The 23,067-nt window shown below is 40.5% G+C and overlaps 1 protein-coding gene across 8 annotated transcripts in view; it reads right to left on the reverse strand.

The window, feature by feature from the left end:
* Positions 1 to 1,233: 1,233 nt before the first annotated feature.
* The window catches only part of TRAK1 (trafficking kinesin protein 1), a 176,528-nt gene continuing 154,694 nt past the window's right edge, over positions 1,234 to 23,067 (reverse strand). For 5 of the 8 annotated variants that reach the window (XM_074945507.1, XM_074945509.1, XM_074945510.1 and 2 more), the window contains 2 exons: positions 14,134 to 14,236; positions 1,234 to 7,726 (listed from right to left, as the gene is read on the reverse strand). In XM_074945507.1, coding sequence (XP_074801608.1) covers positions 6,928 to 7,726; positions 14,134 to 14,236 — 902 coding nt within the window. In that variant the 3' untranslated portion in view covers positions 1,234 to 6,927. Of the gene's footprint in view, positions 7,727 to 12,391; positions 12,481 to 14,133; positions 14,237 to 23,067 lie in introns of all 8 variants that reach the window. The other 3 variants (XM_074945512.1, XM_074945511.1, XM_074945505.1) reach the window with 2 other exon arrangements.

A 23,067-nucleotide genomic window follows, 5' to 3' on the forward strand; every position in this document is an offset into this window, starting at 1 on the left:
ACCAATTTACCACCAGCAGAACAATGCCAAAACGCCCTAATTCAGCCCAAGATTAGGACCAGTGAAGCATATGCGGACCATCAAATGTGTGACTTTTTGCTATTCACTTGACCCCAAAACCTCCACTTGTAACAGCGTGACCAGACTGGCTGAAGAATCAAGCATTACGCTGCACCTGAAGTGCCTTAGCAGACCTAAAGCATTTCTCTATTTCCAGACATGGACAGGTCTCAGAGTGCCCTCTGGTGGCAATACGAAGGCAGCGGAAAGCACTCCGGCTGCTCTGGTACATCACTGTCTTGAATGGAAACAAACAAGGAGGCAGAGTCTGAAAAATAAATTATTACACCTGTTCATTTTGAGCTCAAAAGATGGTAGGAACCTCGAGCCCAAAATAAATTCCACTGTGTGTAAATTTTGTAAAACTGGAGACAAATTCCAGGAGGAGTATTAAAACGTTAACGTTATTGACCCCAAAACCAGCCATGTAGTGTTAGATAGCTAGGTTAGGGGTGCTGAGAACCCAACTTTTTTGTAAACCTTTGGGATTATTTAAGTGCATGTCTTAAGATCGGTACCTTAAATAGATATCTTTTCTGAGGATGCTGCAGGAGATTTATCTTTCTTAAAACCGGCTCCTTTAGGACCCCAATGGGTAGTTAGTATCTCTCAAAGCATTATCCAACATGACAGTACAGTTTGACTGGTTTGGAACTGAGGTGGGAACTGCACTATTCCCAGTGAGGCTAACGTTCCTCTCATATGCTGTAGCACATATTATTGATTTTACAAATCCCTTCCTTGAGTGTTATAGTGCAATAATTTTACTTTAATAATTTCTACAGTAAGTTCATTTCTTTTGCCTGTCCTGCTTCCTGTGAAGATTACTGAAGCATCATCCCTTGCTTCTTTTTCCTTAGGTCTCTGCAGTAGTATTCTTTGCTCCATCACAGACAGAGGCTACTAACAGAACTCGAAAAATCACACGAATCCACCTGGTCAAGTGGAGAAGGTATCATGGGATGCCAGAAGATCCAGACTTCATCCACTTCAATATCTGGAGAAAACACACAAGGCAATGAAAGAAGAGCTTATCTGGTATACCGTCCTACTAATCATAGTTAATACTTTATTTTGATGGACGCATAAATGCAAAAAAATCCTTTTACAGACAAGTAAAATAAAATGTCCCTTCCCAAAGAGCTTAATGCTTTGACCCTACAAGGAAAGGGATACAGGCTGGTCCATCTGTTTGCACAAAGCCCCATGGACTTAAATGGGGCTCTGCATAAACACCTATCTCTGCACATATTGCAGGATGGGGCGTAGGTGTAACATGGTGAAGGATAGTAAACACTGTAGGGTAGGGAAAAGAAAGCTTATCAATGATTAGATCATGTGGTTGCTTTGCTTAGAGACTGTAAATTTGAAGAGAGAGATGTGGGAGTAGGTATTAATGAAACAGTTAGTAAAAGAGAGAGTAGGGTTTACAGGCCACAATGAATTAGTGTTTTAAGGAGAGGGTAACATTGGACAAAATGAACTGGAACCATAAACTCGCTGAACATTAAATCTCACCAAATGAGGGTAAATCCATCCTCCTCCTCATATCCACTCATTATACTCCACACCTGAACATAGCCATTATATGAACAACATACTCTCATATCTCAATGTCTGTACTTTGACCCGTTAACCTTTTACCCCCAATTGAGGAGATTGCAGATTAGGTATTCCTTACACCATCCGATCCTAAATCGAATTTTGCACCCCTTGATAATCTGTAACTTATTCCCGGATAACCAGAAACTTCTACTCTTAAACTCTGTACCATTTCTTTTATTTTAACACCTTAATAAAATTATTAAATCTGATACAACTTTTTTATCCCAACAGGAAAATAAGCCAGTTTCGGCATTTGGATTTTTAGATAATCTCTTGAAATGTAGGGATTCACAGGACCATCAACATTAAAATCCAGAAAAAGAAAACAATTTTCACAAATTACACCCTAAAAACTTACATACAATGCTTGCAAATTGAACATTTTTATCTCTTTTTGACCCAAGTGGTTAGCCAATATTTGGATTCTTGCAGGTTGTTTCCAATAAGGGGAGTAATTGATGAGAGCCAGGTATTTTTTTGATGCAACCCTATTTATTTACAAAAAGTGTACACAAAGTCCTGTTTCCCTGAACACAGGCAGAATCAAACAACTGAAGACAGTTTCTTTGCTCATAGTTCCAAGCCTCTTTCCAGCCAGCACTTTACCCAAAGCTCTCAGCTTTTTCTCAGGATCATGCTAAAACTGCTTTTTTGCTGTCTCTGGGCTTCCTTCTCTCAATCTCTCTCTCTCGCTCTCTCTCTCTCACACACACACACACCCCAAACAATATGCAGCCTCTTGCATTTGCAAGCAGTTCCCAGTGAAACCCTTCTGCCTACATAGCTCAGATTCCTGACTGACCTTGCCAGTAGCCTGCATTTTGGGCAGAGGTACCTATTGTTTCTGATATCTATTCTATTAAGGAGCTTAATTGCTTTTTACATTTATTCTGAATGAAGGGCAGCTGTTCCACCCACCAGCTTCAATAAATTTTCAACCAACGCCCTGCATAACAATACATTATTTTCTCATTCTGCACCATTTTCTGCTATTGCTTGTGAAACTTCAGCAGCCTTGTTAACACCTTGCTAAACCCACTCATGAGTACCACTCTGGAAGCCATGCTTTTCCTCCCACTGCTTAAGGGAATTGCTTTTCATTTATGTCTGCCATGTATATATCATACGCCCTTACAATGTATCAGAGGGGTAGCTGTGTTAGTCTGTATCCTCAAAAACAACAAGGAGTCTGGTGGCACCTTAAAGACTAACAGATTTATTTGGGCATAAGCTTTCGTGGGTAAAAAACCCACTTCTTCAGATGCCCTTACAAAGCTTGTCACCTTCCATGTGCTGAGAAAGTGGGCATGGACAGGCTGTAGGAGAAACAGGGTCCAGCAGAAAAAAAATTAAAAATCTTTCAAGGGACAAGAGGATTATCCCACAAGGAAGAGCACTGAAATTCCCAGAGTTTTCTGTGAAGATAAAAGAGTTCCATGCCCTTGTTTCTCTACATGAGCTAAAGGAAAACAATTAATTCCATGACATATGAGAAGAGTTCTGGTCCAGGTTTTACAGCCAGGTGTTTCTGGACAATGTTTTTGTTACTGTACAAAATGAATTCAAAGAGAAATGCTTTCTCTGGGAGACTGAGCTCTCTGATTATAAGTAAAGATTTTAACAGAAATTTGAAAGCTTAGCCCTAATGATCCCTCCTAAATCAGAATTGTACCACTCTATGGAAGATTGTTGTGAAATGTCAAAATAATTTCTAGACCATTCACCCATCCTGACCCATTAAGATTCCTAAAAGCTAAGCAGGCTGATGTGAAAAGATTTCTTAGTAGCTTAGCATGAAGCTTGCTTGACTGAGAATCCTGTAGAGGCCTTGGATGCTGAGCGCGCCTTTGACACTGAGGTTTGCAAGGGGACCTTTGCTATCTTTCAGAAGGATTTGGAGTGAACTTTAGAGCATATTCTAATTTGCATTGTACTTGTGCCAAGAGGCCATAACTAGGTTGGAGCCCCATGGGGCTAGGTGCTGTTTTGACCTCTAGCAAAAGGCAGTCCCAGCCTCAAAGAGAGTTTATAATGTAGTTTAAGACAAAAACATAACAGGTAGGAGGAATAAAAACAGTATAGGGGCTATAGTATAGTATACTCCTAGCTATGGACCCCCTTCAAAAACTAAAAATAACTTCCCACTTACACCCTTCAAATGTCTCACTTCTATCCCTCCTCAACACAGTCATCTCTGAGCTGAAGTTGTACGAACTTAACACAATCTGTTCACATAGGTCGGTCCCTCCAGAACACTCTTCACTGAACTCCTTCCAATTAATCACTCTCTTTGATAATGAGATTCCTAGAACGGAACACAATTTCTGGAGGAGTTGCAATGGAGCTGCAGAGAGGAAATCTATTACCCTCTATTCATTGATAGCATGTCTCTATGTATGCAGCCTGTAATTTCACCCATCTTTTCTTTGCAACTGCCACATCACATTGCAAACTCATGTCTAATTTGATATGATGCAAATCCTCCCAAGTCTCTCTTGGCATTACTTTTCTCCAGGTTTCTTCCTCCCCAAAGAATATCTGGCATTTAGATTGTTTCTTTCCAGATATTTCAGACTGCATTTGTCCAAGTTGAATCACACTCTGATTCTCTGTCCATCTGTATAATCTAATCTAATGGATCCTTTTGTTTTATTACTCTGCCCTCACTGGTATTTGTACCATCTTTCAATTTAATATTACTTGCAAATTTCATTAATGTGGTGTTTATTTCCTCTCACAAATCAATAATGAAGATACTAAATACGACTAGACCTGACCCAGGTCCCTGCTAGACTCCCCTGGCCTCACACACCATCTCTATACTTGGATGTTTAAACATTACCATTTTTATATAGCCCATAATCAGGGAGAGTTCATGACCTGCTCTGAACAGAATATACACACACTGTATAAAGTCCAAATGTATTATCTTTCTGGGGCTTGGGCTTTAGTGGACAAAATGTTGAAATTAAAAAACAAACAAACCAAAAAAAACCCCAACAACCAAAACTTCATCCAGTTCTCTACAGTTGGTTGAAAAATACTGGGAAAAATAATTCCCGTTCCCTTTTTTGGTTCTTTTTAAACCAGTTTTATATTTAGCATACTTTAGTCACCACAAATATTAAACGCCACATGAGCTTACATTCCTTTTGCTCACTCAAGAAGCAATATGGCATTTTGAGGTGGAAGTATTTATCACCTTAAAAACCCAAGGATAAAACTGAGTAATACACAACAATACCACATTTATTTTATTTTATTGTTAGTCATTAGTGAAGAAAATTTAAATTTTATCTTTCTGATGTGTTACACCTGCTTTCTGGTGATTGGACAGCTCCTAATGTTTACTTAAAGGCTAAATAATAATATACTTTCCAAATTGCATGATTAGCTTTTACATTTTTAATTCTCATATGGTATTGCTCTCTCTCTCTGGGTACATAAAATGGCCCATAAAAGTCAATGATTTTTCAGATCTAATTGTTATTCTATCTAGTATTAAAGATACATTCAAAAAAAAAAGATTTAAAGTTACTTGCAATAAGTGCACGTATACAACAGCAAATGGAGCTGATGACATTTTACTAAAACTTTTTTTAAAGTTCACAGAATAAATAGAAGTCTTCAAACACATGCAGTATTTGGCTCATGTGTTTTCTCTCAAAATATCACTGCACTATTGTAATATCTATTGGCATCCTTCTCTTGTAACAAAGACTAAAAGACAGTTCCATTCATACAAGAAATTATCAGTGCTAATGATTTAGTAACAGTCTGGTACACATAGCAATTTGCGGCAATTATATGTAGTGCAGTAGTGGTGGCAATAAATAAACGGGCTGCTTGGTTTTAAACTTCACAGAGACTACAAGGAAAAAAGAAGGTCCTGATTTTTTAAATGAAAGCTCAAAAATAATCTTTTCTTGGCCACGGGAATAAGATCTTTTTTGTCCATTTCTATTTTAAGAGCTAACAAATATTCCTGCAAGCACCTAGCATAAAATTGGGAGGGACAGGAAAGAAAATTCTAACAGATACTGGGCTTTCCTGATTGAAAGCATATGGGCTTATTATAGCAGGGGGGATAAAAATGTTTTCAAATGGCTGTTACTTCTGGCAAGTTTACAACACCTGGATGGAAACAGGTTTCTATGAAAAATGATGAAAGCTAAGTAGAAAATATTCTCACCCCGTTATAAAACCACTTAGTGGATTGATTTCTTTAGATATATAAAACCTGTAGCGAAAAGGTAAATATAAGATCAAAAGCTGCTTTCCCTTGCTTGTACCATATTCTGTTACTAAATACTTTTGTGGTTCTTCCCTGCATGATATTTCAAGCACACACCTTTTTCAAAGACTGCTTTTGCTAAACAATCTTTTCAAACAAGACTGTTTTCCAATCTATTCAGTGACTCTGGCTCCCAGGAAGTGGTTGCCATGTTATCTTGTGAAGTGTGAAAACTAGTCTCTTTAAGGATAGTTTGTAAGGTGTGATTTTCAGTATCAGCAAGAGAACACAATGTAAAGCATTTTTCCTTCCACAGTCCAGTGCAATATTGAAAATAATTAAGTGAATCACACAGAATACAGATGTGCCAGAAGAAACAGCAGTAGTGGAAATGTGTCATTTTTCCAGGCACGCAGCAGGCCCGTTGACCTCAAAACACAGTACTAGTTCAAGTTTATCATACCAGGAAAAAAACCAAAACAAAAAAATGTCTCATCTATTCAAGCATAACAGCCACACGCTCGGATAACCCACTTCATCCACAATGGCAAAATGAAATTAACACAGATGCTAAGCTGACTACTTTGTTTAGCACTTACCAAAGCACAAATGCTCCCTGCTGCTGTTATTCCAATGTCTCAGGTAACATGGTCAATAACCTTGCTATACTAGGTCAAGTTAGGCTAGCTACAGAATTCATTTTCTTCTATCCGTGGATTGTTGGGTTCCTCCCCCCCCCACCTTCAGTGCATCTTTAAAAAAAAAAACAACCACCTTTCAGAAGGTTAGCAAGTTAAACCCTAATACAGCAACTGCAGTGTCAGAACATTTTGCACTCAACTGAACAGTAAAATAAACAAATTTGTTACAATATATCTGGTACATATTTACAAATTGTACAAAGTTTACACACTTCTCCCATTAGGCACAAAGTTGATTTGTCAAACTCAGGAGGCAATGGAAGAAAAAAAAATTGCAGGCGGGTTCTTGGTATCTCTTTAAAAGACTAGCCATAAAAATTAAGTCCTTCATCGTAAGCTAGTTTGCTTAGGGAGCTTGGCTCCCATTAGGATGCCAGAAGTGAGAGTTGCAGGGCCCTTCATCTGCATGCTGGAACCCACCATGGTTGGGAAGCTCCGATTCCTTCGAATGCCAGTGTTCAGCTGAATACCGCCAATGGCACTTGTTGCAGAAGGGCAGCCCAACTGAAGGCCTTCTGGGGCCAAGCCTCGGGGAACAAAGGCCCTTACTGGTCCTTGAGCCCCACAGAGAAGAGGTCCCTCGTCATCAGTTAAGGGAGGCGCTTGTGTTTGCCCCGAGCTAACTACTTTGGCAATTCCAAACCGCTTTACTTTGTCCACAAGGTTAAGGTTGGAGACAGACACATCGGTCTGACTCTCACTGTTCCTGATGTTCTTTTTCTCTCTCACCTCCTTCAAAATGGAACTAGCAGGTTTGGAAGCGAGGAAGTTGTCATAAGGAGGGCTGGTGCACTTGAACTCAAAAGCAGGTGGGGAAGAAGAGGGAGTCTGCATAGGTGAGTTCGGAGGAGTGGAAGGAATGATCGCCATTTTAGGAGAGTACGGGTTCAGGATGGTGCCCCTGCTGGCCCTGTCCCAGCTTTGTGGATTGTACACTGCTGCTGAGATCCCTCGTTCTTTAAGCAGCCACACCAGGCCCAAGGATGTGCTCATCGTAGTTGTGGATTCCCGAAGGTTAGTGAAGGATTCTGCCAAGCTTAGACGCCGAGGGGTGCATGGGGTAGCGACCGGAGTGCCTTTCAAATTGCCAAGGCTGCCGCAAGCTGGAGTAGGTGCCGCATTAAGGCTGAAAACAAAGGAAGAAAAGGTGAATTAATGAGCCCGGGTAAAGATTTTCAACAGGAACAAGTATACCATTTATAAGGGAGCCTGAAAAACTGATGCAAAAGATCCGCCGACTCTTGGGAACGCTGGATACAGGACATTGAGTTCTAAAAATCATCACTTTGAATGTCTGGAGCTCAGCTTTAAACACCACTTTTGTCCAGCATGGCTGGATTAATGATTTCCCAGCACCCCGCGTCAAACATCCTTTGACATAACCACAAATAAATGGTCTTTAATAATTCAGCTGCTAGAGCGTTTCCTCTTCGGCTCAAATGGGATCAGGACTTGGCCCTAACTCCCAATGACTTCAATAGGGCAAGCTTTAAGTAAATTGGAGTTTGACCACTGACTTCAATGAGACCAGGATATGGCTCAGACTGGCAACTCCCCACCCACCAAACTGCTAATGGTTCCAGTAATGCTGTATCTTGCTATCCCATGAGTAGCAGCAGGTGGGTAGCAGAAACCGTTATGATCAACTGGCTGCAGAAGTGGTTGTAACAGAGAAGCTGGGAGTTGGTATTTTCACCATCTGTCTGATTAAAACCAGCCCTTTTATTAAACTGAGGAAAAAAAAAAGGCGGGGGGGAAGACTTGTGCCCTGATTTTCAGAGGTGCAGACCACTCGCTACCAGAAAGACTCCCATTAGGTACTCCACACCTTTGAAAAAAGCAGGCCACTGATTATCAATAGTTTGTTAGTTGAGTAATCGATAACTCAGTAGCAAACCAAATACTATATGGGTGAGTTTTATTGTTATGTTTGGTGTCCACAAATTTCATGCTTATTTGCATAGTCTTGAACCAGGGAAAGCATTGAACATCCACTGCCCAACCCTCTCCCATCTAAAGAAACAAAACAATCCCAACAGCAGGTCAGAAGGTGCAGGTCAGGAACACCCAGCACAGTAAATATAAAACACCGGCAACAAACACTGTAAACACACATGCAGGCATATTTCTTGGATCTGACCAATAGCATTTTTGATTCTATTGATTAAAAAAATGTATAACACCGGTGGCACTAATTTTGAGGAGTTTCCCTCTCCCCAGTGGCTGGTCCTTCTCACATGAATGAGGATTCAGCTTAACTTGCATTTCTGAAGAATTAAAAGTACAGTGGTGACAAGAGGTACAATCTGGATCCAGTGTGCCTACGTGCAAATTTTGAGGCCCCACAATTCCTCAGCACCCTGCTGGCACACTGTGGTCACCCTTAAAAAACTTGCTGTCTTAGAGAACACCTTACATAACAAAATAACTTTGCCTCTGTAAGATCCCTATTGAAACCTACTAAAGTCAAAAGGAGGGCTCGTATTATCAATGTATCCTGGGTAATACCCCATTCACAGTGTTCTAGGCATTCCCTACCACAAATATAGGTAACACTTCAAATACACATCTTCATACAGGTGTGACAAAGTTCCTCGTCTGCCTTGGTGGGTCCTGCACTTATTGGAGGATTGGCTCGCCTCAGAGATTCACGGCAGCCCTCAGTTTGGCCACTTTTGCTCGTGGCTCAAACCTGCCTTTCACTCAGCTAACCTCATCACTGGCCAGCATGGAGAAAGGGAGGAGAACAATCCCCGCAGTATCTGCTGACCCACCTAGTGGGTCGGGGGATAGGCCAGGGACCTTCCTCTCTGGTGGGACCCACACTCCAGGTCACCTCCTCTTGTCTCAAATAGGGAGTTGAGGGGGATGGGTGGAAACAGGGCCTGCCCGCTACTCCGGGTTCCAGCCCAGGGCCCTGTAGATTGCAACTGTCTACAGTGTCTCTTGTAACAGCTGCGTGACAGCTACAACTCCCTGAGCTACTTCCCCATGGCCTCCTCCCAATACCTTCTTTATCCTCACCACAGGACCTTCCCCCAGCGTCTGGTAACGCTTGTACTTCACAGTCCTCCAGCAGTATGCCTTCTCACTCTCAGCTCCTAGTGCCTCTTGCTCCCAGCTCCACACACGTGCCTCACTAACTGAAGTGAGGTCCTTTTTAAAACCAGGTACCCTGATTAGCCTGCCTGTCCTAACTGATCCTGGTAGCTTCTTAATTGGCTCCAGGTGTCCTAATTAGCCTGCCTTAATTGCTTCCATCAACTTCCTGATTGTTCTGGAACAGCCCATTATCTTACTCAGGGAAAAGGGACCTGCTTAATCTGGGGCTAATATATCTACCTTCTATCATGCTCCTGTAGCCATCTGGTCTGACCCTGTCACTCAGGTGAATTCCAAAATGCTTTACAGACTTTAGAGAGAGTCATTTCCAACTATAGGGATCTCCTCACAGTTTACTGAAATGCAACCTCTTTGGCCATGTCTCAATGAGCAAAAAAATGTTTTTTCAATCCAGTTTAACTCCCCTTAATGGCTGCATAAACAGAGTTTAGTGCCTTTAAGAATGTTTGAAAGGGGTAACCTGTGTCTACATGGACACTAAGGGGGAGGTTTAACTGAGCTAAGCTAAAGGCTTGTCTACTCTTCTAAATGTACCAAAATAGCTATTCTGGAATGATTATTTTGGTACATATCCAACTGCAGACAAGCCCTAAATCAAAACACGCACCTTTTTCTCCCATGCAGACAATATCGTAGGGTTTGCTGAGACTGGTCCTGTTTTAACTCTAGGGGCAGGTCTACACTTCAAACAGTGCATTGGCGCAGCTGTGTCACTATGGCGGTTTAATGAAGATGCTCTACACCAATGGGAGAGAGTTCTAGTCAGTGTAGTTAATCCACCTCCCCGAGAGGCGATAGCTATGTCAATGGGAGAAGCTCTCTCGCCATCATAGTGCTGTCTACCCCGGGGGTTAGGTCGGTGTAACTATGTTGCACAAGGGTGTGCATTTTTCACACCCCTGAGTGACGCAGTTATACCAATGTAAGTCTGCAGGGTAGACCAGACCTAGGTAATGGATTGCCAATTAACTTAAGTTAATTTACACTACTTCAAATGCAAGTCAACACACTCCACAAATACTTCAACTCAGCCTAATTGGCATTTGGAAATTAATTAACTTGAATGAAGACAGGACCACAAACTCTAGACTAGACATACCCTGAAGGGGTGTAACATGGTGGCTTTTTATTTATTTATTTATTTATTTAAGACAGTTGTAAAGAACCCATCATTAAAAGCACAGTTTTAAAGCTTATAAGTACCATTTAAGGAAGTCCAAGTCCTGTCCCTTTTCTGTGGCCACGTAACGCCTCCGCAAGCAGGACCAGCATAGTTCTGCTGTGGAAGATCAGGTAGCAGCCCATGCCCTGCACTCTGTGCTCTGCTGGGATTCCCTGCACCTCAGCAGTGGACCCATAACAACACAGCTCTGTTGACTATTCTAGAAAGAGGACATGTCAGTCCCCAGAGGCTACTCATTTTACTCTGCAGCTGTAGTTTGTCAAAGGGAAATCCAAATAAGGTCAGATATGAAGTGCAGTAAAGCACGGTGTTTGAATAGCTAAAGCAGTTTATCCATCATAATTTGAAAAGCATCCTCTCTCAGCTACTATGGAATGTATTTCCTTGCACCACCTGGTGGCTTTTACCTGTAAGTGCAGCACTTGTCTCCAGTGCCAAATAGCTTGACATGCAGATGTACTGGGTTTAGTCTTTACCTATTACATTTCCTCAATGCTTGTCTGGGCAGTGAGCAATGTTGGGGGAGGACCTTTCATTGTAGCTGGGAAGATAACACATGTCACCAATGTGTACACACACACAGTGCAAGGCTGTGAAAGGGGGGAGGCTAGTGAGGAACTTTTCCTATGGCAATAGATTGAAGCTGAAACTTCATACCTCTGATTAGTTTGGCAACATTAAGAGCAATGGACAACATGACAAACACTATAGTACATCTCCTCAATTGGCTAAGAGTAGGGGTACAAAAGCGTGGGGGCTGGGAATAGAGAAAACAGGAGAAAGTTTACTCTGTGAACTGATTTTTAGTGTGAGACCAAAGAAATGTTGGAAACTAAACTTGGGACACTACAGATAATGGTAAATTTTTAAAGACGTCCTATTTAAAAAACAAACACACACACACACACACCCCACCACTGTCATAGGTATTCTGTTTCGTTTCAAATTATGGACTAAATTGCTTTTGGCCTCCTTAGTGACCACCTTATTGTCAAGTATGCCCTCTCGTCACAGTCCTTCCAACTCCAATTTGATTTTATTTCTAGAAACTCAGGCTCACATTTCTGCTGTGCTGTCATTGCAGATACACATTAAAATGCAACAGAGAGCCAGTGCTGCATGAAAACAGCTTTTATATTGGCATCACTTCCTTAGCATTGCCTTAATTGGGAATACTGTGCCGACCCAACAAAATCACTGCAGGGTAGCCCAAATACAATCACGAAAACAAAAACAAATAAAAACCCAACGGGGCCTAAATGCTTCAAACTAGGGACTGCTTCAGGGTAAGATCAAGGAAAATCAGCACCTGGCTTTGCTACATGAAATTTAGTCCGATTAGAAGGTAACCTGGGTTAGAATGTTAGGTCAGAATGTAACCAAGTGGGTAAATATCTATGCTTTTTGAGTTAGCTGGTACCACACACACTAGAATTTCTTCTACATGACCCTGCCAGCACAGACACTGCTGTAAGTGTTGCTCACCCCCTGCCACGTTGGGTCATAGTGTCTGCCCTATATCTCCTCTCAGCATAACGTGACATAATGTAGTTTCATCCTCCTCCTCACATGACCTGTGAAGAATCATTTATAGTTTAAGAAGCTCCTCCTCACCAACAGTTCTGTTGACAGCATCACATATTTCTGAATGAATGGTGCCAGGGCAACCTAAGTCCCTGAGAATTTGCTAAAATGAAGCTGAGTTTAGTTACTGGTTGTAGGAAACTTGTTAAGTTTAGTAACCAATGAATCTCAAGAAGATTGTTAAGGCCATTATTAACAGCGCTTCAACAATGTCCACATTTTAGGAGAGATGTTGAAGCAAAACAAAAGTAACTTATTTAAATGGTGGTGCTGGAAGGGAAAAGCCACTCATAGCACGGTTCTTAATTTATACCACCCAGAAGTGTAAGTGTAAACAGTTCCATTTCCCATAATGAATTTGTACTTCCTTTCCAAATACCCACAATCCAGCAGGTGTTCACATTCCCCGAGTTCTCAGAAGTTCTGCTTTGGCCACCAGTACTCGGAGCCAGTCTGATTTCTAAGCACTGCCCTTCATGAATCTAGATCTCTGAATTGGCTCATGAATGAAGAAAACAGTGGTACTCTCCCTTGAGGAGGCTGAAGATGGTGGAAGGGGGAGAAAACTGGGTGTAGTCTTTCTAAATGGAAAAAATACTTTACACACCAGCCTCCAACTAGTTATGGTGGGTCCATCTTTAGGTGTGAAGTCCATTCACTGTCTTTAGTCATCAAATCCTAACGCTCTTGACTAACACTATGCCTATTAGTGCCAATTATTATGAGACGACCTGTTCACTAGGGACTAGATTGAAACCATCAATTCATTTTCAAACAGTCACTCTGATGTGTGGCAGGGGGCCCTCAGCAGCTTAAAATTCCACCATCAAATTGAAGAGAGCGTTTGAACAATTTCTTGGCTTCTTGTTGAGACCTTTCCCTCCCCACATCTAGCCAGCACTGAATCCTCTCTTCAGGAGAGGAGAGTTATCTCTGGAGCGTCTAAAATTACCTCTTTGCTTTACTTATTTATTTGCTCCCCTTGTACCAAGGGCCAGATATTTTCAAATATTTTCCTGAGGAACGTATAATACATTCTTAGTCTCGCCAATGGTTGTTTAAATGGGATAACAAATGAATAGACTCATTAGTCCCTCACTCTTCTCTACAGGTGAAATGTACCCCTGTGCAGAGAGGCAGCACAAAGCCTGTGTGCCACTTAAGTCTTACTTAAAGCATATTTTGAGGGTTTAAGTGGACATAGGGCTCCTTGTGCTGGTGCTCTGTGCTGGGGTGAGTTTCACCCTCAGACCATTCACACGTTTGGTACTTAGGATTTATAACCAGTTCAGGGGGGCAGTGGGTACACTTTTATGGAACACCTTTGTTCAAATACTGGTAGTATACCACTGGGCTAAGAGACTTGCAGCTTTTGACCTGTGCCAGATTTGAATGGCAGAAGGTAGATTCTGCAATATCTCAACTGGCTTGGTAAAGCCAGGCATTACACCTCCTTTCAGAACGGGAGGCGGTTGAGAGATTTGGCAGGGAGCTGGAGAGAACACATTTCAGTTTGTTATTCCCTCTCTCCGCCATCCCCATGCATACCATTACTATTCCCTTGCTTATGCCATTCCTTTGCTTTTCCTCCCCACGGGACTGTGGCATCCCTGAACTGTGTGTGTGTCATTGAAAACCCTTACCTTGGAGTGACTCGTGTGAGCTCATCAGAAGGGTGCAGAATGCGGCAGGTGGTGAAGGTGAAGGTGGAGTTGGTTTGTGACATGCACTTCCCAGGATGATGTACTAAATTAAAAAAAAAAAAAGGCAAATTCTTTGCATTTATATATAAAAAGAAAATAAAAAGTTCGGTGTGCTCACAAACAGATGCAAAAAGTGATGTGATACCTTGGACTGGATCGATGCAGGGAAGGTGAAATATACAAGCTTACTGGGTTATTGGAATTGGCACCCATTCTGCAAACCAATCTCCACAAGTCTAAGTTTATTATGACAATATAAAAATAGTTGCTAAATTTTCCCACCATTACTTTCACCAGTCTAGTTTCACTGGTGCTGTCAAATCTTGCTCCAAACGGGTTCAGATGATACGGTACTTAAAATGCCAGCTGCTGCCACCACCAACACCCTGGACAGTGGCAGCAACAGTGGGAAATTACAGGAAAACGTTCCCAGTGCAGACAAGTTTTCAGAGCATCTACAACATACTGAACACTCATGCAATTCAGCTTCTGGATTGATCCAGGTAAAGGCATCCCCATTACCTTTCATTTCAGTAATGGATCCAGCTATGCTATGTAGGCTGAAGCTACAGAAATCATTACAAGTAAGTTTCAGAATGTATAGTGACTCCTCTCTATCCAACTTTCACATCCATACAGAGGATACTTTTAAAATTTTGGATCCAGTACTGTACATCTGTGACATTTGTTTTTTTAAGACAGAATATCCTCAGCTGCAATAGATAGCAATTTTTGATTGTTCATAAGTATATGCTGTGACAAGTATAGAAAAACATTTTGGTACCGCCAATGGTTACTTAATTGTAAAAATGTCAGCTCTTACATTCTGATCACAGTATAGATAATCTGGAAAAGGGGGTGATCTGGTTTGTAGGGAAAAGAAACATTAAGTGGTTAAGCTGATGTACTTAAGTTCTTAGCAGAGTGGTGGGGTTTTTTATTTATTTTTTATTTGCTATACAATGCAGCTGTGGAATATATTCTATTGCAAACTAATCAGAAAGTTTAGGAGCCATGCATCTGAAAAGCTTGAGGAACAACCAAAGAAGTTAAATACTATAATAAAAGATATCATGATTGCATAGGTTATTTACTATCTGAGCTTTTAAAAATTAGTGGTGGCCAAAACAACATGCACAATAAACCATGCGTGTGATTTCCTTCCCCACCCCAGTCCTCTGCGGCATTTCCTGACTAGGCCACATTTTACTGTTGCAGTATGTGACTGATTGACAGATTGCCTGGAACAGACACCACACACCATTCAGAACTTCCAGAGAGTCTCAGAAATAAGCAAGGCAGGTTCTGATTGTGGCTGTATTTCCTCTTTCATTTGAAAAATATTACAGCTCAAATACTCATGTGCAGCCAGGCAGTCCTTAAAGAAAGTAGGATATCCACAGGGTATAAGGTGTAAGAAAAAGCATGAGCAAAGTGAAAGGTGAAAACAGAAACAAGTGTCTAAGCACGTGACAGGTGATTCAATATGAAGCTAGCTTCTCCATCTTTTTAATAATAGGAAACATCGCCATGTATTAATGGAAGTTAATGTTTTTGGTTAAACTCACTGGGGTATCCTGTTAGGAAGTTTGGTTGTTAGTACAGTATTTAAAAAAAAAAAGCCAACCAGCTCTACTTCACCTCCACAGATGATAATTATGACGGTTCAGGAATCCCGTTGCTTTAGAGATTAGTGAGAGCAATGTATTTATCTACTGTATAAGTGAGCACAGCCTAGCAATCATGATTCTCTGCATATCGTTGAAAATTAAAATAAAAGCTGGAGAAAGATCTCAAATAATGGACATGAAAAAAGTTATTTGGTGAAAACATCAAAGGACAGAAAGTTGAGATAAAACAGTTCTTGCTAGATGACGAATAAAAACAGAACAATGCAATGCTGGTTTTAGATTGTGAGCCCAGCCCAATTATGCACATGGCTACAGAAAAGTAATCATATTTCCCTCCCCTATTGATTGCAGTGGTCACTGAAGAATACACCAATTGTGCTTCCCCTCAGATTTGAAATGGGCACATTGAAGATATAGCTGCATTAGCAAAAGCAAAACTTGTAATTAATGAGTCTGTGAGATAGGAAAAGGCTGCTAAAAGTACAGCGTCACTGATCTCAGTAGTAAGGGATACATCAAAATGATTAAAGAGAAATCAATATTCAAAGCCATAGATTTAACCCTCCAAAATACCACTAGGAGAACGTGGACCAGCTTCACCCTCCATCAGTTAACAAAGAAGTCTATCAGATTGCCGTAGTATTTTCCATCCTTTGAACACAATATGAAGAGAGTAAGAACCCATCATTGTGAATGATCAGTACTACCCAAAGTTCAGGAAATGCAAACAAAAGACTTATTCCTAAGCAAACCATCCTACAGAACATGAGTCAGATCCTGAGCTGGTGTAAATTGGTGTGGAACTCAAGGGGACTATGTAGATTTACACTAGTTGAGGATCTGGCCTGTTACATTTAAAATAATACTTTTCTGCAGAAGTCATCAAATTATCAAGATACAACAGCCAACTGCATTTAAGAAGAGGAAAATGCTCTGCTCTCCCCTGCATACTCCACAGCAAACATCTGCAATGCTGATGGATGGCAAGGTATCTTCAGAATCCTGCCTCAGTCTGTTTTATATATTTCATTACAGGTCTCAGAGTAGCAGCCATGTTAGTCTGTATCCGCAAAAAGAACAAGAGTACTTGTGGCACCTTAGAGACTAACAAATTTATTAGAGCATAAGCTTTCAAAAGCTTATGCTCTAATAAGTTTGTTAGTCTCTAAGGTGCCACAAGTACTCCTGTTCTTATTTCATTACAGGGACACCTGCTAGAGCCCCTGACCATTTCTGTACTTTTATTAATAATCCTTTTTTAAAAGACAATAATTAGCAACTAAAATTCACAGTAGGATGAAAACAGAGAAATTATGCAAAACACAATTTGTTTAAAAAAAAAAGAGAAAAAATTCTCTTGAGGGGTAAAAGTGATTTTATACCAATCAGTGCAGTTTAGAGCAGCTCAGGCCTGTTTCAGGTTCAACCTGGATATCTAAAGCCTCAAGGAGCCATTCTACCAGCTAGATACAGCACAGCCATGCTCCCAGTGCTAGGGTAATACTCAACTGGCCATTTAATCTGGTTTTACGGCCCCTCTGTGCCACCAGAGCCTAGGGCCTGCCTCACCCGCAGAGCACTGGTAGACAAATTTGGTTAGTGGAAGAAGTGAAAAAAAAATTACTGAAATTAACAGAAACGCATTAACATATAAAACTGGGTCCAGACTCTTGTTCTCCATTATGCCAAGGATGTTGATTGATCTTGTGAGAGGCTGCACTGAGTGGAATGCATTGTACATCTTTGCACTGCAGAATATTTCTCTCATCAGATCTATAGTTCCCCTGAAATAGGTGGAGGAATTGGAGAGGTGAATCAAAGTCTTAGACGGCCACAAGACATCTAGGAGAACTTAGAAACTAGGTTTGTGTTTTTTAAAAGCTGCAGTGAGCCATTCTGTCCAGCATTTCGTATGTGGGCTTGTGCTGAGGAAAGGATCTAGTCCCTTGTTTTTGATTAGACCGTGGGATCACCTCCCTCACCATTTTTCCGCAAAAGGACACTTGCCCTCTTTAGGGCCTGAAGCCACATTCACGTTTGCCTTCTTTAGCAGGGATTGGCTGGAAGCAGGGATGGGAGAGTGAACTGTAATTGGGAGGAACTAGCTGATCTCTTTGGTGTGGTCAGTAGGTGTTTAAAGCATTAAATATTTCTTTTATCACTGCAGTGAAATAAAAGTCATGGCTACTTTAGAGGGGATAGTAAGGAAGGAGGATGACTAGTAATGCAAGATCCCTGTGAGGGCATCTTTTCTTCAGTGGTGCTATTTTTATATGAAATATGGAGTCCAAGGGCTCGATATCCATTATTAGTACATCATCATCAACATACCCCACAGGGGAGGGGAAATGCTTGAACCTACACAGCCTGGCAAAAAACATTGTCTGTGTCATCAAGTGGCACATGGCAAAGCAGAATGGATGTTTCAGGTACTTCCTATAACTCAGCATGGCTTATTCTCCTGGACAATGGAAGATGGTAGCTCTGGCACGGAGAGAGAAAGGTCCCCTCCAAGGGGCTTTACCGTCTCTGTTGCTGGTGAACCTACAGCAGACTAATTCTGCTGATAGGAAACAGGGCCAGAAAGGGGAAGTTAATGGCTGAAAGCCTAGTTATGTCTGCTGGAGTCAAAAATCAAACAAGGATAGTCTGCCAGAACGAGCCCACGTAAAGGGGGCTGAGATCACGTTTCGATTATCTGGAGGTCTCTGCTGTTCGGAGGACATAACCCTGACTGACCCACTGGCAAGTGTCTATATGACATTTTTTCTGTGATAACCCACAAAATTGACCATTTTGTCATCTATTATGCACTTCCATGAGCAAAAAATTTTTGGATGGAGAGGAGGGCAAGCAAGGTACTTCTACCTTCATCCCTCTTCAAAAGTGATGGTCTGGAGTTTCTTCTCCACCCACCATTCTGTGCTTGAGCAATGAATGGCTCTCTAAACAGCATGCTTTCTTGAGTTCTCTATCATGAGTTAAAATCCTTAGACACAAGAGGAGGAAGGACAGAATTACCTGGCTTTGGTGGAGAGACTGAGTCAAAGACTCAATATTAGTAATGTTCTTTTACTTGGTTATTATTAATGGGTTTTATAGTAAAAACCCACCAAACAAAAAAAAAAACCCACTCCAACTCACATCTTAACAATGCCTAAGATGGTATATCAATAATTTCTTATTTGTGATACGTAACACATTAATTATACCTTGCATTAGAACCAAAGAATAAAACATAACTGAGCAAGGATGGTTTAATGAGTGAGCAACTGTTCAAAAGAATGGCCTGTAATGGAAGCAGATACATTAGTTCAGCAAGGGTTCTGGTATCAAACACTATTTATGTGGAATCTGTATGATTTTTCTAGGCTGTTATTGACTGAGGTCTGCTTGTCACAAAATATACAACCATACAGTACAGAAATGAAGACGTTTCACATTTTTTAATCATTAATCTGGCTTCTACCTGACTGTAGGCAGGCTAGGATATTTGAGTCAAACTGTAATACTTTTAACAATAAGCAAAAATTAATATTGACAACTCTTCCTTTTACAAAACTGCCTTTCAAATATTTATACCATCTTAGAAAAGATAATACAAATGTGCATCAGCACTTTGTTTTAAATAGATATTAGTGTATTTTTATTCCTTTTCCATATATTGCTAATAATCTCTTGTAGGCATATATTAGTCTTCCTAAAAACAACCAGACTTAAGGCATTCATTAGGTACTTCCGCCCTTTTAGGCACTTGTTTCGAAAATCTCCCCTTCTCTCTACCTTTAAATGCCAAATTTTGAAAAAGAAATGAGTGCATGGGCCTGATCCTGGAATCCTCCTTCACACAAGTAACCTCATGCAAATTAAGAGCTGCAGGATCAATCCCTATGACCCTGAATCAGCCTACAGTTAAATATGCACTTAACTTTAATCATAAGTAGTTCTGTTAACTGCAGTGGGACTACTCAGATGCTTAAAAGTATATTAAGTCCTTTGCGAGCTTAGGGCCTATATAAGGAAGTCTCCATCTGAAATTGCGTTCTGTCTCATAAAAGGATTCTGTCAAGTTTTAGACCAAAAATGAGGCTTTTTATAAATATATTTCTGTACATTCTTTAATGTGATTTTGTTGCAAAAGTTACTTATCCCAGGAACTATGCTACATATTCTTGAAAGCCATCTACTGGCACTTTTCCTATTAACTAATTATTTACAAATATGAAGAATAGAACACTCCTAATCAGCCTTTATTTCAGTGAAACATTCTTTAGTGGTTCTGAAAACTTCAGCGAAAGAGCATTGTCCGAGTACCTCAACCAGACAATCTGACTACAAACTAGAACTGACTAAGTCTGGTACAATGAAGGTTTTTAAAAAAGGAAAGAAATAGCATAAAAGATGAAAAAAAATAGACGTTTAAGTGCTTTCAGCTTTAATAATCTTAGGTATTATTGGCACAAATAAGGCTATTTTTTAAAATGTATTGGGTTTTAACTTGACAGTACCCCTTTAATATCCTCACTACTTCAATTATGTTGAAAAATCTCCATGTAAGAGAATACATATTTCCCAGAGAATCTGGATATTGTTTACGGCCCTGATCGTGCAATTTACAATGCCTGGGCAGATGGCTGTTCCCACATGTAACCTGGAGTGCTCTGTGGGCACAGCAGTTCACCCATATATTGCAGGGTCATGGGCTCAACTAGTACTGAAAAATCTTAATACCATGACCGTAAGTATTACTCTGGTCCCATGTGCGGAAGTTATTCAAAGCATTTACATTTGCTGCAGTTCTCAAACCTGGAGAGAAAAATCTAAAAAACAAAGATCAGTAACCCTTTAGTCAGCAGAGATTTATGTCCCAACCCATCATCCAGACAGGAGGCAAATTGCACTGTCCTTCCTTTTTTGGGGCCATAAGATGTCTTCAGCACCCACCCGAAAGCATCAGCCATATTTGCTCTCTTGAACCTAGATATTAGCACTTAAAGAGAATGATCATTGCAAGTGCTTATCAGCAGGCCACACAAAGCAATCATAGCAGCTCACTTTAGCTGCCCATACAGATGTCAACTGGAAATGCTCCTCACAACCATCTGATGGAAGGATGTGGTTCTTGGAGGTAGAAAAGACCTCTCTCATTCTTGCAGGGCAGTATGTAATCCTCAGAAGTAGACATATATGATAAATTGACACGTAGCCAAAAGGCTAAGAAGATCCTACTGTTGCATATGATCCAGTAAGGGCTTATTTCCAGGAGTTGTAATATTTTTATAGCCTGCCAAGACTCATTGTAAGGAAGGTATTTTCTTGCTTCAAACGTCTCTTAGAGTGGGTCTTCCACAATGGAAAAAAACTTGAGTTTTTCCACAAAATGAAATTTGATCATCCGGATTACTTTCTATATTCCCTTTGCTTTTATGTCAGTCATGTGTTCTTAGAGAAGAGTTTATTCCCTGATAGCCTAGCTTCTCCACTTGCTTGATCTTGTAATGAAATCAGCCTTGTTTTTGTGACATTGCTGTACTCTCTGATGGAATGAAAATGAATGGAAGGTCACAAATAAATAAATAAATAAATAAAAATCAGCATTTGATTTCACTGCAAGATCAAACAAGAAGAAAAGATAAGTTGAGAAAAGCAGCTTTGCCAATATTTAAATACAGAATAGCTTTTTAACCTAATCAAAAGTAGAAAAAATATTATGAATCTCTCCCAACAAATCCTTTTGCAGCGACTGTCCCTAAAAGATAAACACTGATTGTATACCCTAGATTTAAAATGTGCACAGCTGTAAGTAAATATTTATTTTAAGGACACTTTTCACTATAAACTGATCTGTTTGAGAGTTTCCCCAGCACAGTAGTCTCTTTGTAATTGCTTCAGGTAAGTGAATGTTCATCAGGCCCTTTTCATTAAGGAACCACAGTGCCTGTTATAACCCTTTTGCTTATATGAGACATTGTTTATCCAGTCTTTCAGGGTTTACTCCTGCCTCTTTGCAGGAGCTTTTCCTCCAGAAATTTCTTTTTCTTGAAAAGGAAAGTGTGGAAGTAGGTGTATAACTCATGACTGCTGAGGTCAGACAGATATGCTCTGAGAAGCATGAGGAGTCATACCAAAGCTTCACCTGATATCAGCTACATGTTTCATCCACATTTGTTAAGAGATGGGAGTGGTTATACGGCTCCATAAAAAAAAAAGTACAATAATGACAATGTGTTGGCAATGTAAAGTCTGCATTCCAGTCATCTAACAGCATAAGAGGTGGTTGGTAACTTCCAAAGTGCTGAATTATTCCAATGCAGAAAAAAGGGAGCTGCAATCTCTCATTCCTTCACTTGAATGAGACCCATAGCAACTGCAAATCTGGCTGTGGTTCACTAATGCTGTTAGGTCCTCCACAGTGGGACAGAACAGGCTATACCAAAACCTGTGCTATTTGGAGGAGGAGTTGGAGATGGAAGACAGTTCAAAGTTTTCCATGGATTTCCTTCTTCAACTTATTAAAGTTGTTTCTTCGCCTTCATTCTAAAACATCTGGTAGCTTTCCCCCAATTCAGCAATGTATTTAGGCACATACCTAAACTTTAATGTGAGTAGTCACATTGTGATCAGGGGGACCACTAGTGGGACCCGTCACACATTTAGCATTAGACACTTGCCAATTTCTTTGGCATATTCAACAATTTAGGAAGACTGTTTGAGATGGTGAGAGTCTCCTGGATCGGAAGGGACTGTTCTAATGCCTTTAAACCAAATTGACAAAGAAAGAAAAAATTGCTTTCTTGTCAAGCTTACTTACAGCTAATAACAGTTCCACAGATACTTATTTTCTTCATAATAAATACCAGTCACTAGACAATGGATTTCAAAGAGTAAAGTCCATTTTTGTAATTACAATAGGAATTGAAAGCATTTGGCACCTAGCAGATTCCTGCTACAATCTACAGGGAGAACTGCATCTTGTATGAAGTTAGGGCACAATACTGAGAGGTGCTGAATTCCCATTCACCTTTATGTGATCTGAAGGTGCTTAGTACCTCATGGCAGGTTCAAAGCACCTAGTAAAATCCAGCCCTTAGAAGCCATCTAATTTCCTATGACTTCATACACAAAGTATAATTTCATCCAAAAGAAAAGTGCCATTCGGAAAAATGACTAGATATAAATGATTTAGTTTCATGGAAACATCAGTTTTGGCTGGGTTTGTCACCAATAAAGAACCATGTTTAAT

The sequence above is a fragment of the Natator depressus genome, chromosome 2 (assembly GCF_965152275.1).
Source record: "Natator depressus isolate rNatDep1 chromosome 2, rNatDep2.hap1, whole genome shotgun sequence".
In the NCBI taxonomy this organism is placed as follows: domain Eukaryota; kingdom Metazoa; phylum Chordata; order Testudines; family Cheloniidae; genus Natator; species Natator depressus.